This window comes from Eucalyptus grandis, chromosome 4 (genome assembly GCF_016545825.1).
Source record: "Eucalyptus grandis isolate ANBG69807.140 chromosome 4, ASM1654582v1, whole genome shotgun sequence".
In the NCBI taxonomy this organism is placed as follows: domain Eukaryota; kingdom Viridiplantae; phylum Streptophyta; class Magnoliopsida; order Myrtales; family Myrtaceae; genus Eucalyptus; species Eucalyptus grandis.
The window spans coordinates 30,106,330-30,124,955 of record NC_052615.1 but is presented as its reverse complement, the minus strand read 5'-3'; the positions used below and the strand labels follow the sequence as shown (position 1 = coordinate 30,124,955).

General features: G+C 41.7%; 2 protein-coding genes and 1 pseudogene across 4 annotated transcripts; all 3 read left to right on the top strand.

The window, feature by feature from the left end:
• The first annotated feature begins 4,891 nt into the window (after nt 1-4,891).
• LOC104441756 lies at nt 4,892-5,823 on the top strand (annotated as a pseudogene).
• Nucleotides 5,824-10,275: 4,452 nt separating this feature from the next.
• On the top strand, nt 10,276-15,690 carry LOC104441758 (FT-interacting protein 7). 3 transcript variants are annotated; one of them, XM_010054972.3, is made up of 3 exons: nt 10,276-10,395; nt 11,695-11,815; nt 12,452-15,690. In XM_010054972.3, exon 3 carries the CDS (start codon nt 12,467-12,469, stop codon nt 15,494-15,496), a length of 3,030 nt encoding a protein of 1,009 aa, XP_010053274.2. In that variant the 5' UTR covers nt 10,276-10,395; nt 11,695-11,815; nt 12,452-12,466; the 3' UTR covers nt 15,497-15,690. The 3 variants fall into 3 exon arrangements, with proteins under 3 accessions (XP_010053274.2, XP_010053275.2, XP_010053273.2); XM_010054973.3 differs by lacking the exon at nt 10,276-10,395 and adding an exon at nt 10,595-10,924; XM_010054971.3 differs by lacking the exon at nt 10,276-10,395 and adding an exon at nt 10,595-10,966.
• An 813-nt stretch (nt 15,691-16,503) lies between these two features.
• LOC104441755 (probable xyloglucan galactosyltransferase GT20) lies at nt 16,504-18,288 on the top strand. The gene has a single exon (XM_010054969.2). It carries the CDS (start codon nt 16,528-16,530, stop codon nt 18,160-18,162), a length of 1,635 nt encoding a protein of 544 aa, XP_010053271.2. The 5' UTR covers nt 16,504-16,527; the 3' UTR covers nt 18,163-18,288.
• Nucleotides 18,289-18,626: the final 338 nt, after the last annotated feature.

Here is an 18,626-nt window from a genome sequence, read left to right as displayed (position 1 = left end):
GGCGCTAACGGCTTCTGAAAAATCAAGAATACTTCGCCTCTGCGACGGGTTCTCTGTGAAGAGATCGTGAAATGATCCAGAGCTTCGTGGGTTTTTCCCTTTCTCCGTTCTTTCCCCCTCTGTGAATCTATCAGAAATTTTTTCATACCGCAACAGAAATTGAGAGAGGAAACGGGAAAAATTATATTTAGTGTATTGTGTTGTATCATGTGCAAGGTTCCTGTATAATGTAAAGGAAAGGAAGAGAAAAAAGGAAATAATATACAAGATTTATAATTTCCTATTCTCTAGACTAATTATGAATTAACAAAATCAATTTGTCCGTAATTGATATCAGAATATCCTAATATAATCGATGTCAGAATCTCTGGATATATTTCCAACACCCCCTCAAGCTGGTGGCTCATATATATTGAGAACACCTAACTTGCTTAATCCATTTTGCTTTAGGGCCCACATTTGTTGCATAACATAGACATCCAAAAACCTAAACATGATCATTGGCGAGCCTTACCTTTGAAAATCTGAGTTCGCATGTGATTAATTAAATAGACAGCCATGACCATACAATCTCCCCAAAAAGACTCAGAAATAGAAGCTTGATATTTCAATGCGCAAGCTACTTCCAATGAATGTTTGTGCTTGCACTCAACAATTCCATTTTGTTGTGGAGTGTAAGTGCAAGTACTTTCATAGATTATTCCATGAGAAAACAGGGATTCTTTGCAATCAGAGGTGAAAAATTCACGATCAGTATATGTATAAAATTTTTGCACAAATTTATTAAGTTGATTCTTAATTAGGGAAAGAAATCTTGATAGCAATTGAAAGTTTGACCTTTTGATTATATAAGATATGCTCAAGTAGCACGCGAATAATCATCAACAATAGTGAGAAATAATCAAGATCCATCACAATGAGGGATATGATAAGGACTCCAGATGTCCATATGGAGCAAGAAAAAATTCCACTAGCTCGAGATGCACTAGTTGGAAAGGATTTTCGAGACTGTTTAGCCAAGGGGCATATTGGACATTTTGGGTACGAAAAGCTTGCACTATACCCAACTGCGGATGAAAAAGAAGATTTTTATTCTTGCTAATCGCATTACAATAAATGCTCTTATTCAAAAAATCTAAATCTTATGGGGAATTAATCCAAAAGTATAACCCTTGCGCAAAATTAACCAAGCCCATCAACTTACCAATCGAAAGGTTCTAAAATAGACAATTTTCGAAACTAAATATGGCACAACGGGAATTTTCCTTGCAAACTCTAGAGACAAAGAGAATGTTGAATTCAAAATCAGTAATATATAAGACATTCTTGAGGATAAGATTTGGACCAACTTGTACAATGCCAATTGTGGTAACATAGGTGATATTACCATTTAGGAGTCAAATTGAAATAGGAGATTGTGTTCCTTTGTGAATATAAGAAAAGAGCTTCTTATTGTTGCATATTATATGGTCACTAGCCCATGTATCAATTATTCATGTATCAACTAAAAGTGAATTCTCTTGGTATAGAGAGGTACCTAAGAATCCAGCATTGTTATCATGTGTCTTCAATTGGCCCAGAATTCATACATTATTGTCATAGTGCTCTTGAGCAATTGCCTATGTGGCCCATCAAATTTTTGTGCCGAGACTTGATAAACGTTCGATTCCTTCTCATTTTTGCCCCTTTCATTAGGCTTTCCATGCAATTTCTAGCATGTATCTATAGTATGATGTGAATGCTTGCAATATTCACAATATTTATTTTTGAGTTTTTAATTTTGTCCACTATCCTTCCTTGATGATGTGGAATTTTTGGAGCCATAGGACCCTTTATATGCTAGGGCTAACGTGGCTAGATAGGGAGGGTCCAATTCAATTGAAGAGATGGGAGATCGGTAGCCATGTGATCCAACGCGCAACTCCCAACCATCTAATCATGTTCGCAAGTCCTAGCCATCTGATCTCCCGCGCACATCACAACTATTCAATCTAGGGTAAGGTGCACCGATCTCCCTTTTCATTGTTGCAACTACAGAGGCGACATTTCTAGAAGTTCCTTTTCTTCTCCTTTCTCCCGAGGTGCTACCAAAAGGAAATGTTGTCGAAAATGATGCCAAAAATGCCACGAGTGACACATCATCACCCACTCGCCCGTGTTCGGCTGTGGCTATATGTTGGCTTTCCTCTTGGATAGCCAATTGGTAGTTTCAACCGAACAGTGGCAGAGGATCCATGGCCAAGATTTGAGACTAGAAGAGGAGTATGAATCGTTGAGAATCAATAAGAATCTCGTGACTTTTTTCCTTTCCTTAATTTCTTTATACTGTCTTAGGGTATTTCTAGGATCCTCCAGCTACTCTTATGCTGCCTTGAGCTCGTTTTAGAGAGCGGAGAGGCAATTAAAGACAACGTGATGGTGAGATTTCCTTGTTTCAATTCTAAGATTGCCTATATTATTGCAAAAAGCTTCACCCGATCTAGACAACCATACATCCCTCTAATATTCTCCCAAAACCTTTATGCGTCTTCAATTGGCAGAAGCCTTGCTGCAACATTGGAGGCAAGGCAGTTGTCGGTCCAACCGTGGACCAACTAATTGCATTTCCGCCATTGCTACTTAAGTCACTCTTCGGCAGAGAATGGGACAACTCCGTTGAGGAAGCTATCCTTGTCCCTGGTGATGAGGGCCCACCAGAGATCCTAAGACCATGTACTATAGTTCTCCATTCTAGTAAGTAGCATCCCAATCAGTTTTAGTTTGGGTCTGTCAGCCAACGACACTAGAGGGGTTCGCTAGGCTCGGGGCGGCCGCCGACGCCAAACAAGAAGAGAAACAGCTTGAAGCCAAGTGAATATGACGGGTAGGGATTCGTCCCTTGCCTTTATCTGAATTCGATTGTTTGACCTGAAATTGTCTGGCCCGATTCGTTATTCGGGTTAGCATCTAATAGTATGTGGGGTTGCTTATCTCTATTAGGTTGAGCCCCAAAACCAAACGCTCCGAATAAGTATTGGGCACATGGCACCGGTCCAGTGGCCCATTGGCCTTGGACTAGGTACCATTGGAATTGAGGCCATAGATTCGATCAAGGTTCAAAAACAGTAGGGTTCCGATCAAAAGGTAGGGTCTGGATCTACTCTTCCTCTTGTGGTTGAATCTATGTTGATGATGAATTGGGTGTCTCTTCTACAGATGAGTTTTCGGCCATGATATCATAAAATAATTTGAATTCCTATTCAGTTTGTTGAATTGTTTTGTAGGATGCAACAACGTTTAAAGAATAAATTGAGAGAGAAAACTTGAAAAATTATATTTAGTGTATTTTATTGTATAGTGTACAAGGTTCCTTTATAATGTAAAGGAAAAGAAGAGAAAAGAGGAAATAACACACAAAAATTACAATTTACTATTCTCTAGACTATTCACAGATTAACCAAATCTATTTGTCCGTAATCGATATCAGAATATCCAAATATAATCGATATCGAAATCTTCGGATATCAACACGCCATTCGATGCATATTTTATCAGATCCCAATGTACTATATGCTAGTATAATGCTTGCATTAGTCGCCTCAAGCCATGTGTCTTAACCGCTCTTTCAGGATCTTTACACTCGTCGTGTAATGCACTTGACTCAATTATTTTCGATTATTTTACACCCTTTTTTGGCTCCTCGTTTGGCGTTGTTAAAGGTTTCAGATCATTTTACGAGGGAGACATCACTCGCATCTAAACAACTGCTGACTCTGTTTTGCTTTCTTATTTTAATCGGCTCACCTTTTCATCACTTCAAGTTGCAATCTCTCTTTATTTTGGCGATACAAATATAATATGCAGTACAAGACAGAAAACGGAGAGATCTTGTGGGCTCTGTCATGGTGCTAGTTATCATTCGACCTGTGATTCTGATGATTTGAGAAGGCAGGGTGCTAACTTCTAGCTTGTTTTTAATTAAGTATTATGCTTGCTCTTGTTTTATTTAAGAGGTTCGCTTTTGTCTATGTCCAGTGCTTCAAATTACAATGCCAGTGATAAATTTTTAATTGGTGTCCATTGAAACAGTAAGAAATTTGAAAAGCTATATGTTCCGTGCATATATGGCTAGGCGATCGATGTTCTGTCGAATTTAGATTTGATCTCGGGTTTATCTTTCATGGTTTCAGAAATTGGAGCTACTGCTGGAGTGGGTTGTGTGTGAACTAGTGTCTCGCTATTCAAAAGCTCGCTTCTTCAACAGAAAGACCCTTCTTGGATTCTTTCACTGCTAGACTTGAGCTTTAGAGGTAACAGTCGATCGTAGTCTTGCTAATCACTGATTCCTAGCTGATTCTCAGAGTCAGAAGGCTTTAATTTGTTCAGTGTGCCTTATCTTAGCGTCATGCTGAAGACTATTGTTCTCTGACTATTGATTTTTGACTGAGTTTGCAAACTATCGAAAGTTAGCTAAAATGAATGTGGATCTTGTAAAGAGACAGCCATTACCCCGTCCGCCATCCCTCTGTCTCTTGCCTTCAGCGCTCTGCAGAAGTGTTCATGTTGAATGCTTATTTGCAAATTCATTCATGTGCGCCTAGGTTTATCTCTTTGGTCTCTTTGAAAACACTCGTTGATCTCAAACTTGTTCTCAATTGAACACCGCCAAGTATAACTTGATTTCCTCCACTGAAGATGATAATAATCTCTCTCTACTTGTATTTCCCAGAACTCAAATTTGCGCTGCCAAGATCACTTTTTTATCTTTTCTTTTCTGTGTTTCTTTGTGCCTTCTTTTTTTAAGTGTAATGGTTGAATGTCTTTGGTCCTCTTACCGTGAATATGCTGTTGTTAAACCAAAAGGTGATTGCTTGAAACTTTTTCTGCTTTGCAGGCAGCTGTGATCTCGACGATGTGTAACCTCAAACTAGGAGTTGATGTTGTTGGTGCTCACGATCTTTTGCCAAAAGATGGGCAAGGTTCAGCCAATGCACTTGTGGAGCTCTTTTAAGATGGGAAGAAGTTTCGGACCACCATTAAAGAAAAGGATCTCAACCCCGTTTGGAACGAGAGCTTCTATTTCAACATCTCCGACCCTTCCATTCTCCATCACCTCACTTTGGTCGCTTACGTCTATAACACCATCAAGGCCACCGACTCCAAAAACTTCCTCGGGAAGGTTTCCCTTCCCGGTACTTCCTTCGTTCCCTACTCTGACGCTGTTGTGTTTCACTATCCACTGGAAAAACGTGGCATTTTTTCGCGTGTGAGGGGAGACCTCGGCCTGAAAGTGTACACCACCAACGACCCGAACATAAAGTCTTCCAACCCACTGCCGGCAACCGATGTCCCTCAAAAGGATCCAAGTGCAAATGTCCCAAACATGGTTTCTAACACGGGCCATGCTGAGAAAGGTGGGGTGAGACACATTTCACCACCTCCCAAACAAGTCATCAGCAACAGAAACAGCAAGCCCCTGAGCCAGAAATTCCTCACAGGGACCATGTGCCTCAACATGATCACGGGCCAAAGTACGGCATCGACCATATGAAAGCAGAACCGCATCCTCCAAAGGTGGTCCGGATGTAATCTGCAGCGTCGTCCCAATCGGTCGAGTATGCCTTGAAAGAGACGAGCCCATTACTAAGAGGGGGACAAGAGAGCGAGTACTTCAACAGATACGTCATAATATCCAGGCAGTGTCATTTAATAACTCATGATAACCTGAAAGTACAATGGCAAATGTCTGATCTCAGGCAGAATTGAGGGGTTATTCAGAGCACAACCTCGACTTCAATGACTTCAAAGCACCTTTCTTCGCATCTATGACTTGTTTCAACATCTAAACAAATTTTGTTGAGGGGATGAGATTTTACCCATTCAATATCTCATTTAATAATTGCTTATCATTCCGAAATCAATACTGTAAATGGGCAAGGTATCTATCATCATTCTTTAGGAGGAGTGGAGGCTCCCGAACTTACAGTGTGAGTCGAACAAAATTTGCGCTTTCCCAATAAAAGAAAGCAAAGAAAGAACTTCTTCCACATAGAAATTAAATTGAAATTCAATGAATTTATGAGCTTCATTTACGGTTTTAAGATAATATTCAAAGATTTTCTTTTGCCAACTCCAATCACTACCATAAGTCATCACACCCCAACTCAACAAGAACAAAGACATGACACGGCTACCCTTTCACCAAAGGACGCCTAAACATAATCAAAATTCAGCATAATATTAACATATATACATCCACATATGTATGTATGTATGACAAAAAAAAGGCAGTTGGTTATAATATTAGAGGTTTTTTATAATTCAACAAAAATATATATACATCTCTAGCAAAAATGATCTTACAAATTGACCAATTATATTTAACTCATACCAAAAAGTCTCCACCATCAAAAGCCCTCCCCGATAACGCAACTTACAAATTGACCAACTATACTTAACTCATACCAAAAAGTCTCCACCATCAAAAGCCCTCCCCGATAACGCAACGCTCACGTCCTACTTGTAGCTCGCTAAAAAACATGTAAACATAAGTACATGAGAGGAGAAAATTATCACGGCCCAATGAGTAATACATTTATTCTAAGCCAATCGAATAATTACTATGCACATTTAAAATTAAATATAACTAATTAAACAACCCTCAAGGCCAAAGTGTAATATTTCTTACTTTAACATATTATATTTATAGTAGAAATATCCACGATAATAACAAAGCAAACCCTAATGGTCCAGCTCATTAGCCAATCTCATAAAAACATACGTTAATGATCCATTCTATTGACCAATCTCATGCTCAAATATTTAAACATGTCACGAGTAACGCCCGTGACAAAGCGACCAAAATTCCCCCTAGATTAGGTCTTCGCATATTATTATCCGGTGGCTCGGCTCATAAGAAAATCCTAGACTAATATGCACATACCCACACTCCTTAGGGTTCACAGAGACATCAACCATCAACCATAAATCTCTAGTACTCCACAACCAAAATCAGAATTATATCACAAATCAAGCAATCGATATTTAAATATCAAAGCGCTTTTCAAAACCATATTAATAAATCATGAACTTTTCAAGGTTATTTCATAAGAGGTTTCACAAATCATTTATAAGCAATCATTCAAGTTGAAGTGAAAAAATGACTTCCCCTTTCAAACAACAAAACAGCATTGGAGGCTTGATCCTACTGGAGGCTTAATCCATAATGCTTTTCAAAACACGAGTTTAAAACATAAAGAAGAAATAATACCACTCATCTGTGAAAGCCAAAAACCAACCATGATTATTCGAGTCCACGCACTCAAATTTCTAACAAATAGCTAAAAAACGATTTTTAAAGACCAAATAAAACAATATAATAATGAGTGACTCGATCACACTACTTCTATTTTTCAATAAAACGACATCTATGAGCCGACAAAACACTCGCCCATAGCAGAGACCTATTGTTATCCCTTATGCACAGCTCGCACGCTAAACTTCTTAACACCATAACTTCCTCCACAGAACACTGTTTCAAGCAAGTGTACAGTCCATAGAAAGCCATTCCAATCTATTACAACAACCCCAACTCAATTGCCACAAAGCCTCACCGAAAATGCCTGAAATTTAGGCCCGAAAGTTACTATTCAGAATAGACTAGCACGCGCGACGAATTTTGAAATTTCATTCCAACAAACTGTAAGCTCGATCGGTAAAATCATACGCCTCCACTACATCACAAACTATATATATATGCGGCTCAATGAACTTTCTTTGCAATAAGGAAATGTATTGAGCGGGTTTGGTTCCCACCTCACCTGCTACTCAAGCGATTACTTTAAGATGCCAACAAAACACAAACCCAACTAGGCAAGCCAGGGGGTAACTACCAAATGAAGCCCAATGCTTATCGTGGAGATGTCAATCAGTTTTAAACTTTTTAATTTTACCAATTTAATTCTTAACATTTTAATAATTTGTCAATATGATCCTTCCAAACAATTTTGGTCGAAAATATTTAACTCAAGTATTGACCAGCCTACATAGTTCAACCAATACTGAGTACACAACTTTTATAATTTCTTAAAAACTTCTATGAAGTTTTTATATTTTTTTATCATTTTATTTAATTTCTTTTCGTTATGGCATACCATAAGGGGTGAGAACTTGCAATCTCTCACTAGATCTGTGCAAGGGTTGCCTCGCTTGCTACGAACGAATCCTTGGCCTCGCCTAGCCCTCTCTCCCTTGCTCACTACGATGAAAAAGAAGAAGAAGAAAAAAGAACAACAAAGAAATAAGAAAAAAATGAATAATAAAAAAATCAGAATTTTTTTTCAAAATGTTCCAAAATTTGTTGGCATCATGTAGAGCAATCGGCATTCACGTTAACAGTTTTTGACCAAAATTAATCAAAAATCAACATCAACAAGTCCTCAAAAGATTTAGAGAGAAATGTATTAGAAATCTTAAACTTGTCACAAAAATGTAATTGAATCCTAAAAATTTAAAAAAGTACAGTTAAGTCTTAAAACTTGTCACGAAAGTACAATCAAATCCTAAAATTTGCTATAAAAGTGCAATTATATTTTAAAACTTTCAAAAAGTGCTATCAAATGAAGGACTTGATTTGATTAATTTGACAAATTTTAGGATTTAATTACAATTTTTAAAAGTTTTAAAAGTCGATTACACCTTCTTAATAAATTTTAAAACTTAATTGCATTTTTTTAAAAAATTGGGATTAAATTGCACTTTGTTGACAAATTTTAAAAATTTCAATATACTCATTCCAAATATTTATAATTAAATTGATATGTACACAATAATTTTTTTAAAATAAATCTCTCGCTAAGCTTGCCACCTCAGCCCCAATATGTGTGACCGGAGATGACCAAAACTGACACACCTAAACCCAAGCCCGCCGTTGACACACTAGACGAGATTTCCTTGAGATCAACGACAGATTAAGGATCCAGCCTATAGTCCTCGACTTGAAAATCAAGTCTTGAATCGTTAGACCGACCGTCGGAGATGTGGTGGCCCTGGTGGGCATGGCCCTTATCTCTAAAGACTTGGAGGAGCCCATGCGTTCCCTCCCTCCTCCATCTTCAATCTGGGCGAGAGGGACAATACACTCCATCCCTGCGTGGAACGTACCACGTATTAATTACCTAGTCCAATCCATGCTCCAAAATCTGCTACGGACTCCCATGATATCCTAGCCATAGCCTTCGCATTCACTCCTCATTTACTACGCATCATTAACTCCTGTTCACCGGAGCAGAAAAGAAGTAGGTTTCGTGCGGGGCGGTCTCATTCACACCGTCTTGCGTAATTTCCGATGCATTGATGTTTAATCGAGCCGGACGTCTGATTTTCCAATCTTTCTGTGAAATGGAATTCATTGCGCTCGTTTCATAGCTTAGGTTCCCATTTTGGTACGGTTCTTGTCATGCCGTATAGCTCATTAAGTATCGATTGTGTCGTGATGCGTCGTATCTTTAAACATGCCTTCAATCATCGTGAAATATTAAGGGAGCGTTGCACGTGAGATTTTCTTTTTATTTTTTTCAATATTAGATAATATAATTTCTTGAAATCAATATCGAGGGTATTACAGTCAGCAATACTGTAATCGTAAAGTGTTTATTGATCACCTTAAAAAGAAAATCGAATCTCTTTTTCTAAGAAGTTAATTCTTATTAGGTAGTTGTATTAATCATTTTGTCACATACCTATATCAACAACCCCGCATAGCTAATCTTGCTATTAGCCTAGGTTAAAATCAAAAAAAAAAAAAAAAAATAGTTATAACCTAGATTCACATTAGCCTTCCAAATATGTGCAAATGGTTTTCGGTAATCATTGTGACGTTGCATCATTCTTTCATTTGTTGGAATTTTGTTTTTAAAAAAAATACCCTTTATATATACTCATTATTAAATAAGAAAATTTTACGGTTTTGATGTATAATTTTTCCTTGTATTATATGTAATCGGTATCTTGAAATTAAAAAAAAAAATTCTCTGTAGAGATTGCTTAGTAAAAGTTTAAACTTGTTTGGTAAAATCATGTTTCATTAGATTTTGAAATGGGTTTTGCCCCTACTATTCCAAAGGGTACCGAAGTGCATGGTAATGAAATGAGGCAAACCGCACGCTAAACTCATCGGGGCTTCTTGCCTCGTGAAGCGAAGCAGGAGAAACTGGTGGACCCAGGAGGAGACCAGACCAGTCAGGCTCAGGCCTTGAATGTCTCTCTCTCTCTCTCCCCTATGGGACCATCATTGTAGTGGCTACAGTGCTGTAAATTTGGTTTTCTTCTTCGTTCCAAGTGCCCGTCCATAACTCCCTCTCTCTCTCTCTCGCTCTCGCTCTCCGCTTCTGAAGTTCCCATTTTGGCTGATGAACGGTATGGTTTGTCCTCTCCTTCCTGCATTTCATCACTGCTTCAGCAACCCTGTCAACAACGCGTGCCACAGTGTCCTGTTCTTGGAGTAGCTCCAAGACGTATGTATGCACGTAAACGTAGCTTGTTCAGCTCAAAGTTGGTTTTTTTTTTTTTCTTTTCTCCGAGTGTATGTTCTGGACTTGCACAATTTGATCTTGCCATTCCGAAAGGAAAGGGTCTATTTTACTTGAAAAGATCTCAGCAATGGCATTTGCATTTTGGTGAGTTTGGAAAGTTCTTTATGAGTGCTCCATAAACGATAATGCAATTCAGCCTTTTGACCTTCTCTCTCTCTCTCTCTCTCTCTCTCTCTCTTCTTTCCCCCTGCAATAAATGACAAACAAGCGTTTCAACGTCTTTATTTGGGCGCATCCTTTGGTTTCTCTTTTAAATTTTTGCCCCACCAAACAAACATGAGGTTGGTTTCCCAGAAAAAAGAGAACACCGGCACAAACGGCTTCTGAAAGATCAAGAATGCTTCGTCTCTGCGGTGGGTTCTCTGTGAAGAGATCGTGAAATGATCCAGAGCTTCGTGGGTTTTTTCCCTTTCTCCGTTCTTTCCCCTTCTGTGAATCTGTCAGACATTTTTTCATAGCGCAATTTGATGCATATTTTATCAGATCCCAGTGTACCATATGCCGGTATGATGCTTTGCATTAGTCGCCTTAAGCCATGTGTCTTGACCGCTCTTTCAGGATCTTTGAACTCGACGTGTAATGCACTTGATTCAATTTTTTTTCTCGATTATTTTACGGTTTCTTTCGGCTCATCGTTTGGCGTTGTTAAAGGTTTCAGATCATTTTACGAGGGAGACATCACATGCATCTAAACAACTGCTGACTCTGTTTTGCTCTATTATTTTAATCGGCGCACTTTTTCATCGCTTCAAGTTACAATCTCTCTTTATTTCCGCGATACCGATATAATATGCAGTACAAGACAAAAGAACGAAGAGATCTTGTGGGCTCTGTCATGGTGCTAATTATCATTCTACCTTTGAATCTGGTGATTTGAGAAGGCAGGGTGCTAATTTCTAGCTTGTTTTTAATTAAGTATTATGCTTGCTCTTGATTTATTTAAGAGTTTCTATTTTGTCTATGTCCAAAGCTTCGAATTACAATGCCAGTGATAAATTTTTAATTGGTGTCCATTGAAACAGTAAGTTGAAAAGCTATATGTTCCGTGCATATATGGCTAGGCGATTGATGTGTCGTCAAATTGAGATTTGATCTCGGGTTTCTCTGTCTTTCATGGTTTCAGAGATCGGAGCTACTGCTGGAGTGGGTTGTGTGTGCAACCAGTGTTTTGCCATTCAAAAGCTCGCTTCTTCAACAAAAAGACTTTTCTTGGATTCTTTCACTGCTTGACCTGAGCTTTAGAGGTAACAGTCGATTGGAGTTTTGATAATCACTGATTCCCATCTGATTCTCAGAGTCAGAGGGCTTTGATTTGTTCAGTGTGCCCTTGACAGATTCAGATTGTTATAGCTTATTCAGTAGATGCATGTATGTAGCTACTTAATCATGTACATGCTGAAGAGTACTATTCTCTGACTATTGATTTTTGACTGAGTTTGCAAACTATTGAAAGTTAGCTAAAACGAATTTGGATCTTGTAGAGAGACAGCCGTTACCCCATCTGCCACCCCTCTGTCTCTTGCCTTCAGCGCTCTGTAGGAGTGTTCTTGTTGAATGCTTATTTGCAGATTCATTTGTGTCTGCCTAGGTTTATCTCTTTGGTCTCTTTGAAAACATTCGTTGTAATAGAACTTGTTCTCAATTGAACACCGCAAAGTCCAACTTGATTTCCTCCACTGAAGATGATAATTATCTCTCTTTACTTGTATTACTCAGAACTGAAATTTCGTGCTTCCAAGATCACTTTATTATCTATTCTTTTCTGTGTTTGCTTACTTTCTTTTTTAAAGTGTAATTGTCGGATGTCTTTGGTCCTTTTACCATGAGTATGCTGTTGTTAAACCAAAAGGTAATTGCTTGAAACTTTTTCTGCTTGGCAGGCGGCTGTGATCTTGATGATGAGTAGCCTCAAACTAGGAGTAGATGTCGTCAGTGCTCACGATCTTTTGCCAAAAGATGGGCAAGGTTCATCCAATGCATTTGTGGAGCTCTCTTTTGACAGGCAGAAGTTTCGGACCACCATTAAAGAAAAGGATCTCAGCCCCGTTTGGAACGAGAGCTTCTACTTCAACATCTCCGACCCTTCCAATCTCCATTACCTCACTCTGGACGCTTGCGTCTACAACACCATCAAGGCCACCAACACCAGAAACTTCCTCGGGAAGGTTTGCCTTACCGGTACTTCCTTCGTTCCCTACTCTGATGCTGTTGTGTTTCACTATCCACTGGAAAAACGGGGCATTTTTTCACGTGTGAGGGGAGAGCTGGGCCTGAAAGTGTACATCACCAACGACCTGAACATAAAGTCTTCCAACCCACTGCCAGCAACCGACATCCCTCAAAAGGATCCGAGTTCAAATGTCCCTAACATGGTTTCTAACACGGGCCATGCTGAGAAAGGTGGGGTGAGACACACATTTCATCACCTCCCGAACACGAATCATCAACAGAAACAGCAAGCCTCTGAGCCAGAAATTCCTCACAGGGAGCATGTGCCTCAACATGATCACAGGCCAAAGTACGGCATCGACCATATGAAAGCAGAACCACATCCTCCCAAGCTGGTCCGGATGTACTCTGCAGCATCGTCCCAACCAGTTGAGTATGCCTTGAAAGAGACGAGCCCATACCTAGGAGGGGGAAGAGTTGTGGCAGGCCGCGTTATTCGTGGTGACAAGACAGCAAGTACTTATGATCTCGTTGAGCAGATGCATTTTCTATATGTGAGAGTCGTTAAGGCTCGTGAGCTTCCGGCCATGGACATTTCTGGTAGTATCGATCCGTATGTTGAGGTGAGAGTGGGGAACTATAAGGGAATTACTAGGCACTACGAGCAAAAGCAAAACCCGGAGTGGAACCAGGTGTTTGCCTTCTCAAGGGAGCGGATGCAAGCGTCCGTGCTAGATGTTGTCATCAAGGACAAGGATCTGGTCAAGGACGACTTTGTGGGCATTGTGCGGTTCGACGTTAATGAGGTCCCTCTTAGGGTCCCGCCAGATAGCCCCCTGGCACCGGAGTGGTACCGGCTTGAAAGCAAGAAGGGAGAGAAGATAAAGGGGGAGCTAATGTTAGCAGTTTGGATCGGCACCCAGGCTGACGAGGCGTTTCCCGAAGCTTGGCATTCTGATGCCGCAACACCTGTCAATGCTACGCCGATGGTCTCGGCCCTGATACGCTCGAAGGTCTATCATGCACCGCGGTTGTGGTATGTGAGGGTTAATATCGTGGAGGCCCAGGACTTAGTTCCGACTGAGAAAAATCGTTTTCCTGATGTTTACGTTAAGGCTCAGATAGGGAACCAGATAATGAAGACAAAGGCAGTTCAGGCTCGAGGCTTCAATTCCTTGTGGAACGAGGATCTTTTGTTCGTTGCTGCCGAACCTTTCGAAGACCATCTGATCCTTTCAGTTGAGGACCGTGTAGCCCCTGGCAAAGATGAGATCCTTGGGAGGGTCATCATCCCTTTGGGGTCGGTGGAGAAGCGTGCAGATGATCGGATCGTCCACACTCGTTGGTTCAATCTAGAGAGGCCTATAGCCGTGGATGTGGATCAGATAAAGAAAGAGAAATTTTCGAGCAAGATCCATCTCCGAGTTTGCCTAGACGGAGGATATCATGTTCTTGATGAGTCCACCCATTATAGCAGCGATCTACGGCCCACAGCTAAGCAGTTATGGAAGCCATCAATTGGTGTTTTGGAACTCGGAATTCTGAATGCCGTGGGCCTTCACCCGATGAAAACACGAGACGGCAGGGGCACATCTGATACGTATTGCGTTGCCAAGTATGGTCACAAATGGGTCCGCACGCGTACCATTGTCGACAATCTGTGTCCGAAATATAATGAGCAGTATACTTGGGAGGTTTTCGATCCGGCCACAGTTCTAACGGTAGGCGTATTCGATAACTGCCAGCTCGGAGAAAAGGGTGCAAATGGCAACAAGGACCTGAAAATTGGGAAAGTGAGGATCCGCATTTCGACCCTGGAGACGGGTCGTGTCTACACGCACACGTACCCACTCCTAGTGCTCCATCCTACAGGAGTAAAGAAGATGGGAGAGTTGCATCTGGCAATACGGTTCTCGTGCACATCTTTAATGAACATGCTTTGCACTTATTCGCGTCCGCTTTTACCTAAGATGCATTATGTGAGGCCCTTCAATGTGATGCAGCTCGACATGCTCCGCCACCAAGCTGTCACCATAGTGGCGGCGAGACTTGGCAGGGCCGAGCCTCCACTTCGGAAGGAGGTGGTGGAGTACATGTCCGATGTGGACTCGCACCTCTGGAGTATGCGCAAGAGCAAAGCGAACTTTTTCCGTTTGATGTCAGTTTTCTCCGGATTATTTGCTATCGGAAAATGGTTTGGAGATATTTGCATGTGGAGAAATCCCATTACGACTGTGCTCGTGCACGTGCTCTTCGCAATGCTCGTCTGCTTCCCGGAGCTGATACTGCCCACTACATTTCTGTACATGTTTCTGATCGGAGTATGGAATTTCAGGTATCGCCCCAGGTACCCTCCCCACATGAACACCAAAATCTCGCAAGCTGAAGCAGTACATCCTGACGAGCTGGACGAAGAATTCGACACATTCCCGACCACGCGCAGCCCGGATCTGGTGAGGATGAGGTACGATCGGCTCAGAAGTGTGGCTGGTAGGATTCAGACCGTGGTCGGCGATGTGGCGACACAAGGAGAGCGGCTTCAGGCTTTACTGAGCTGGCGGGATCCACGTGCTACGGCCATCTTTGTCACTTTCTGCCTCGTCGCTGCGCTTGTTTTGTACGTAACCCCCTTCCAGGCGGTGGCAGGATTGGCCGGATTTTACATGATGAGGCATCCTAGGTTCCGTCACAGGCTACCTTCAGCTCCAATCAACTTCTTCAGACGCCTGCCAGCCAGAACTGATAGCATGCTGTAAAAATGTAAAACCGATGTCCTGGCCTGTCTAAATCTATCCTAGTTTTCTTTTCAGAGTGAATCTTGTATTGTGGCCTTGCGGTCCTGAGTTCTGTTATTAGGTAATAACTTAAAGACTATCACTGGATTCAGCTGTTTTGGGCAGACCAGCTTCGGACGTATAGCAGTCGAGAACTTTGTTCTGGTTAGATATTACACTCGGCCGCCCATGCTTGCCGTGGCAAGCTAGATTATCCACATCTACTGTTCTTATCAATCATACATGCATCAATGACTCGACTATGAGAAGAGTGAAGTCAACCACGGCAAATATTAAGTCCAGTCCTAACATTTGTTAAATCCGTTTACTTCTATCCTAAAACTTTCAATTTGCATGTTTTAAGTCCTAAAACTTGTAACTTTGCTTATTAAACGTCAAGACAACTTTTGGGTCTTTTGGAGCTCTTCCCCCTTGATCTTCCCATAACAAAGTCAGAGATTGGACAAATGACCATGTCTACATGCCAAACTCTGGGACCAGTCCTTATCTTTATGGTGAATTAGCCTAGTGGAGATTCCGTATGTTAGGATACCACGAGTTTTGTCTAAAGAGGAGCAGAAAACAAATAGAGAATTGACCAAGACATCACCACAAGAAATATATTCTGGAGTTCCAAAGTGGATGATACGGACGTTTGAGCATGGTTGGTTGGGAGCTATCCAAATTCAATGTATTTTCAAGTGGTTTCGAACCCAAATTTATGCCAATAATACTGGAATTAATTATTTAGCTAAACGGCAGGATTGACCCGTTTTATATTCTTCTCGGCAATCGTCAACGGTGCTTTCGACAACCCATTCAGGGAACATTTCAACAACGACATTCTTTCGAAAACGTGCATGCAGCTTCAAATACCTTTCAATCAGGACGTGCACACCATGTTCAGGATCGCTGGCTAGAGACAGAGCAGCCTCAATTCGCTAGAAAACCGAAAGCCAAAGAAAGCTCACGAAAGCTATGCAACACAACCACCTCGTCCCCTCAGGAAAACAATGGCGATCTCGGTGTCCAAGAAGAATACCAGAGCGACCAAGAAGGTGGAAGAGAGACGAGACTCTTGCTGTGGCTTCTTCAACAGCCTCTTGTGCAGAGTCATTTTCAGAGTCCCTGCTGTGATTCTCCTCTTCGTCCTCATCTTCTTGTGGTCCTCCTCGGCCACTATCATATCGGGAAACATGGTCCACGTCTGCGTTTCATCGCGCAAGCTCAACAACCTCTACTGCCTCTCTGCAGGTGCACAGCCCAATTTCGAAATTTCCCTTCCCGTGGTCAGGAATTCCTCTACTTCCACGGAAGCTATGCCTGGCGCCATCAATAGAGAAACAAAAGAGACTGTACAGCCTGTTGCGGTTGTCAAGAACGCCTTTGATGATGCACGAGATGATGAGGTTGCGATTGCCATGAAGTCAGTCGAGGAGCAGCTGGAAATGCAGCGGTCATGGATCTCGCACTCGAACAATCAGAATTGTGACGAAAGGGGGATATTCGTGTACGACTTGCCTCCAAAGTTTAACAAGGACCTCATATCTCAGTGCAACGACATGATTCCTTGGACTGATTTCTGCAGATACTTCACGAACGATGCCATGGGCGAGCCAATACCGAAGCTCGGCAAAAACTGGTACCAGACCCATCAGTATTCTCTGGAGCCAATTTTTCACTCCAGGGTTCTGAAACATCCTTGCAGGGTCTACAATGAGAACGAGGCAAAACTGTTCTATGTGCCATTCTATGGTGGCTTGGACATCCTGAGATGGCACTTCAAGAATGCGACAGATGACGTGAAGGACGCATTGGCATTGGAGCTCATGAAATGGCTTCAGCAACAGCGGCCATGGCTCAAAAACTCTGGCAAAGATCATGTTTTTGTGCTGGGCAAGATCTCATGGGATTTCAGGAGATATAGAGGCTCCAAATGGGGGAATCAGTTCCTGGAGCTTGATCAAATGCAGAACCCGATCAAGATCCTGATTGAACGCCAACCTTGGCATCCATACGACGTCGGTGTCCCCCATCCCACCAGCTTCCATCCGCACTCGGATGACGACATCGTCTCCTGGCAGCAGAGGATCATCGGTTCGCGCCGCAAGCACCTCACGAGCTTCGCCGGGGCCACAAGGCCTGAATTGCCCGACAACATAAGAACGTTGCTGATCGACCAGTGCAATTCAGCCGGCGAAGGGAAGTGCCACTTCCTGGACTGCCGCTCTGGCCAGTGCGCTGGCCCCGAGACCGTCATCGAGCTCTTCACAGAGTCTGAATTCTGCCTGCAGCCTCCCGGGGACAGCCCGACGAGGAAGTCGCTATTCGACTCCCTTGTGGCAGGCTGCATACCGGTGCTGTTCGACCCTTTCACGGCGTACTACCAATACCCGTGGCACTTGCCGGAGGACCGCAGCAAGTTCTCGGTGTTCGTGGACCAGGAGGAGGTGAGGCAGAGGAAGGTGAATGTGGTGGAGAGGCTAATGAAGGTGCCCGTGCAGGAGAGGGAGGACATAAGGAGCTACATCGTGTACGAACTCTTGCCAGGTCTGGTCTACGGCGATTCGGATTCGAAGTTTAGCAAGTTTCAGGATGCTTTCACCATAACGATGAACAATCTGCTGGAGAGAATGACAAGACTATAGCTGACTCCATTAACACGTTACAAAGCGATTTTTTCTTCTTCTTTTTTGTATCATTTTGTGGTTTTGGGTTATTCATTAAGCTTTTTGTTTATTTGTCTGTACAAGATAAAGATCCTGCAAATGCAAAGGAAGATGAGATTATTTCTTGAGTTGATTGCAACATCTTTCCTCTCATATTACCTCTAATCCGACCTTCTGCTAACTAATAATCTTAATTAGTATATACAACTTACTTTGTCTTTGTATACGAGGCTTAATCACTCAACCAATCGGAGTAAAAAGATTTAATTTCATTGACAGAAGCCATTTTCAAATACATTCGATCCAAAAAAAAAAAAATGTATTTGAAAATGACATTTTCTTTCCAAACGAATCGATTTAAGTTTTAAACAAATTGTCCGCGAACTAATACTCAGGATTGGATACAGGAGGCGTTCATCGTCCATTGGATATAACTCCAAACC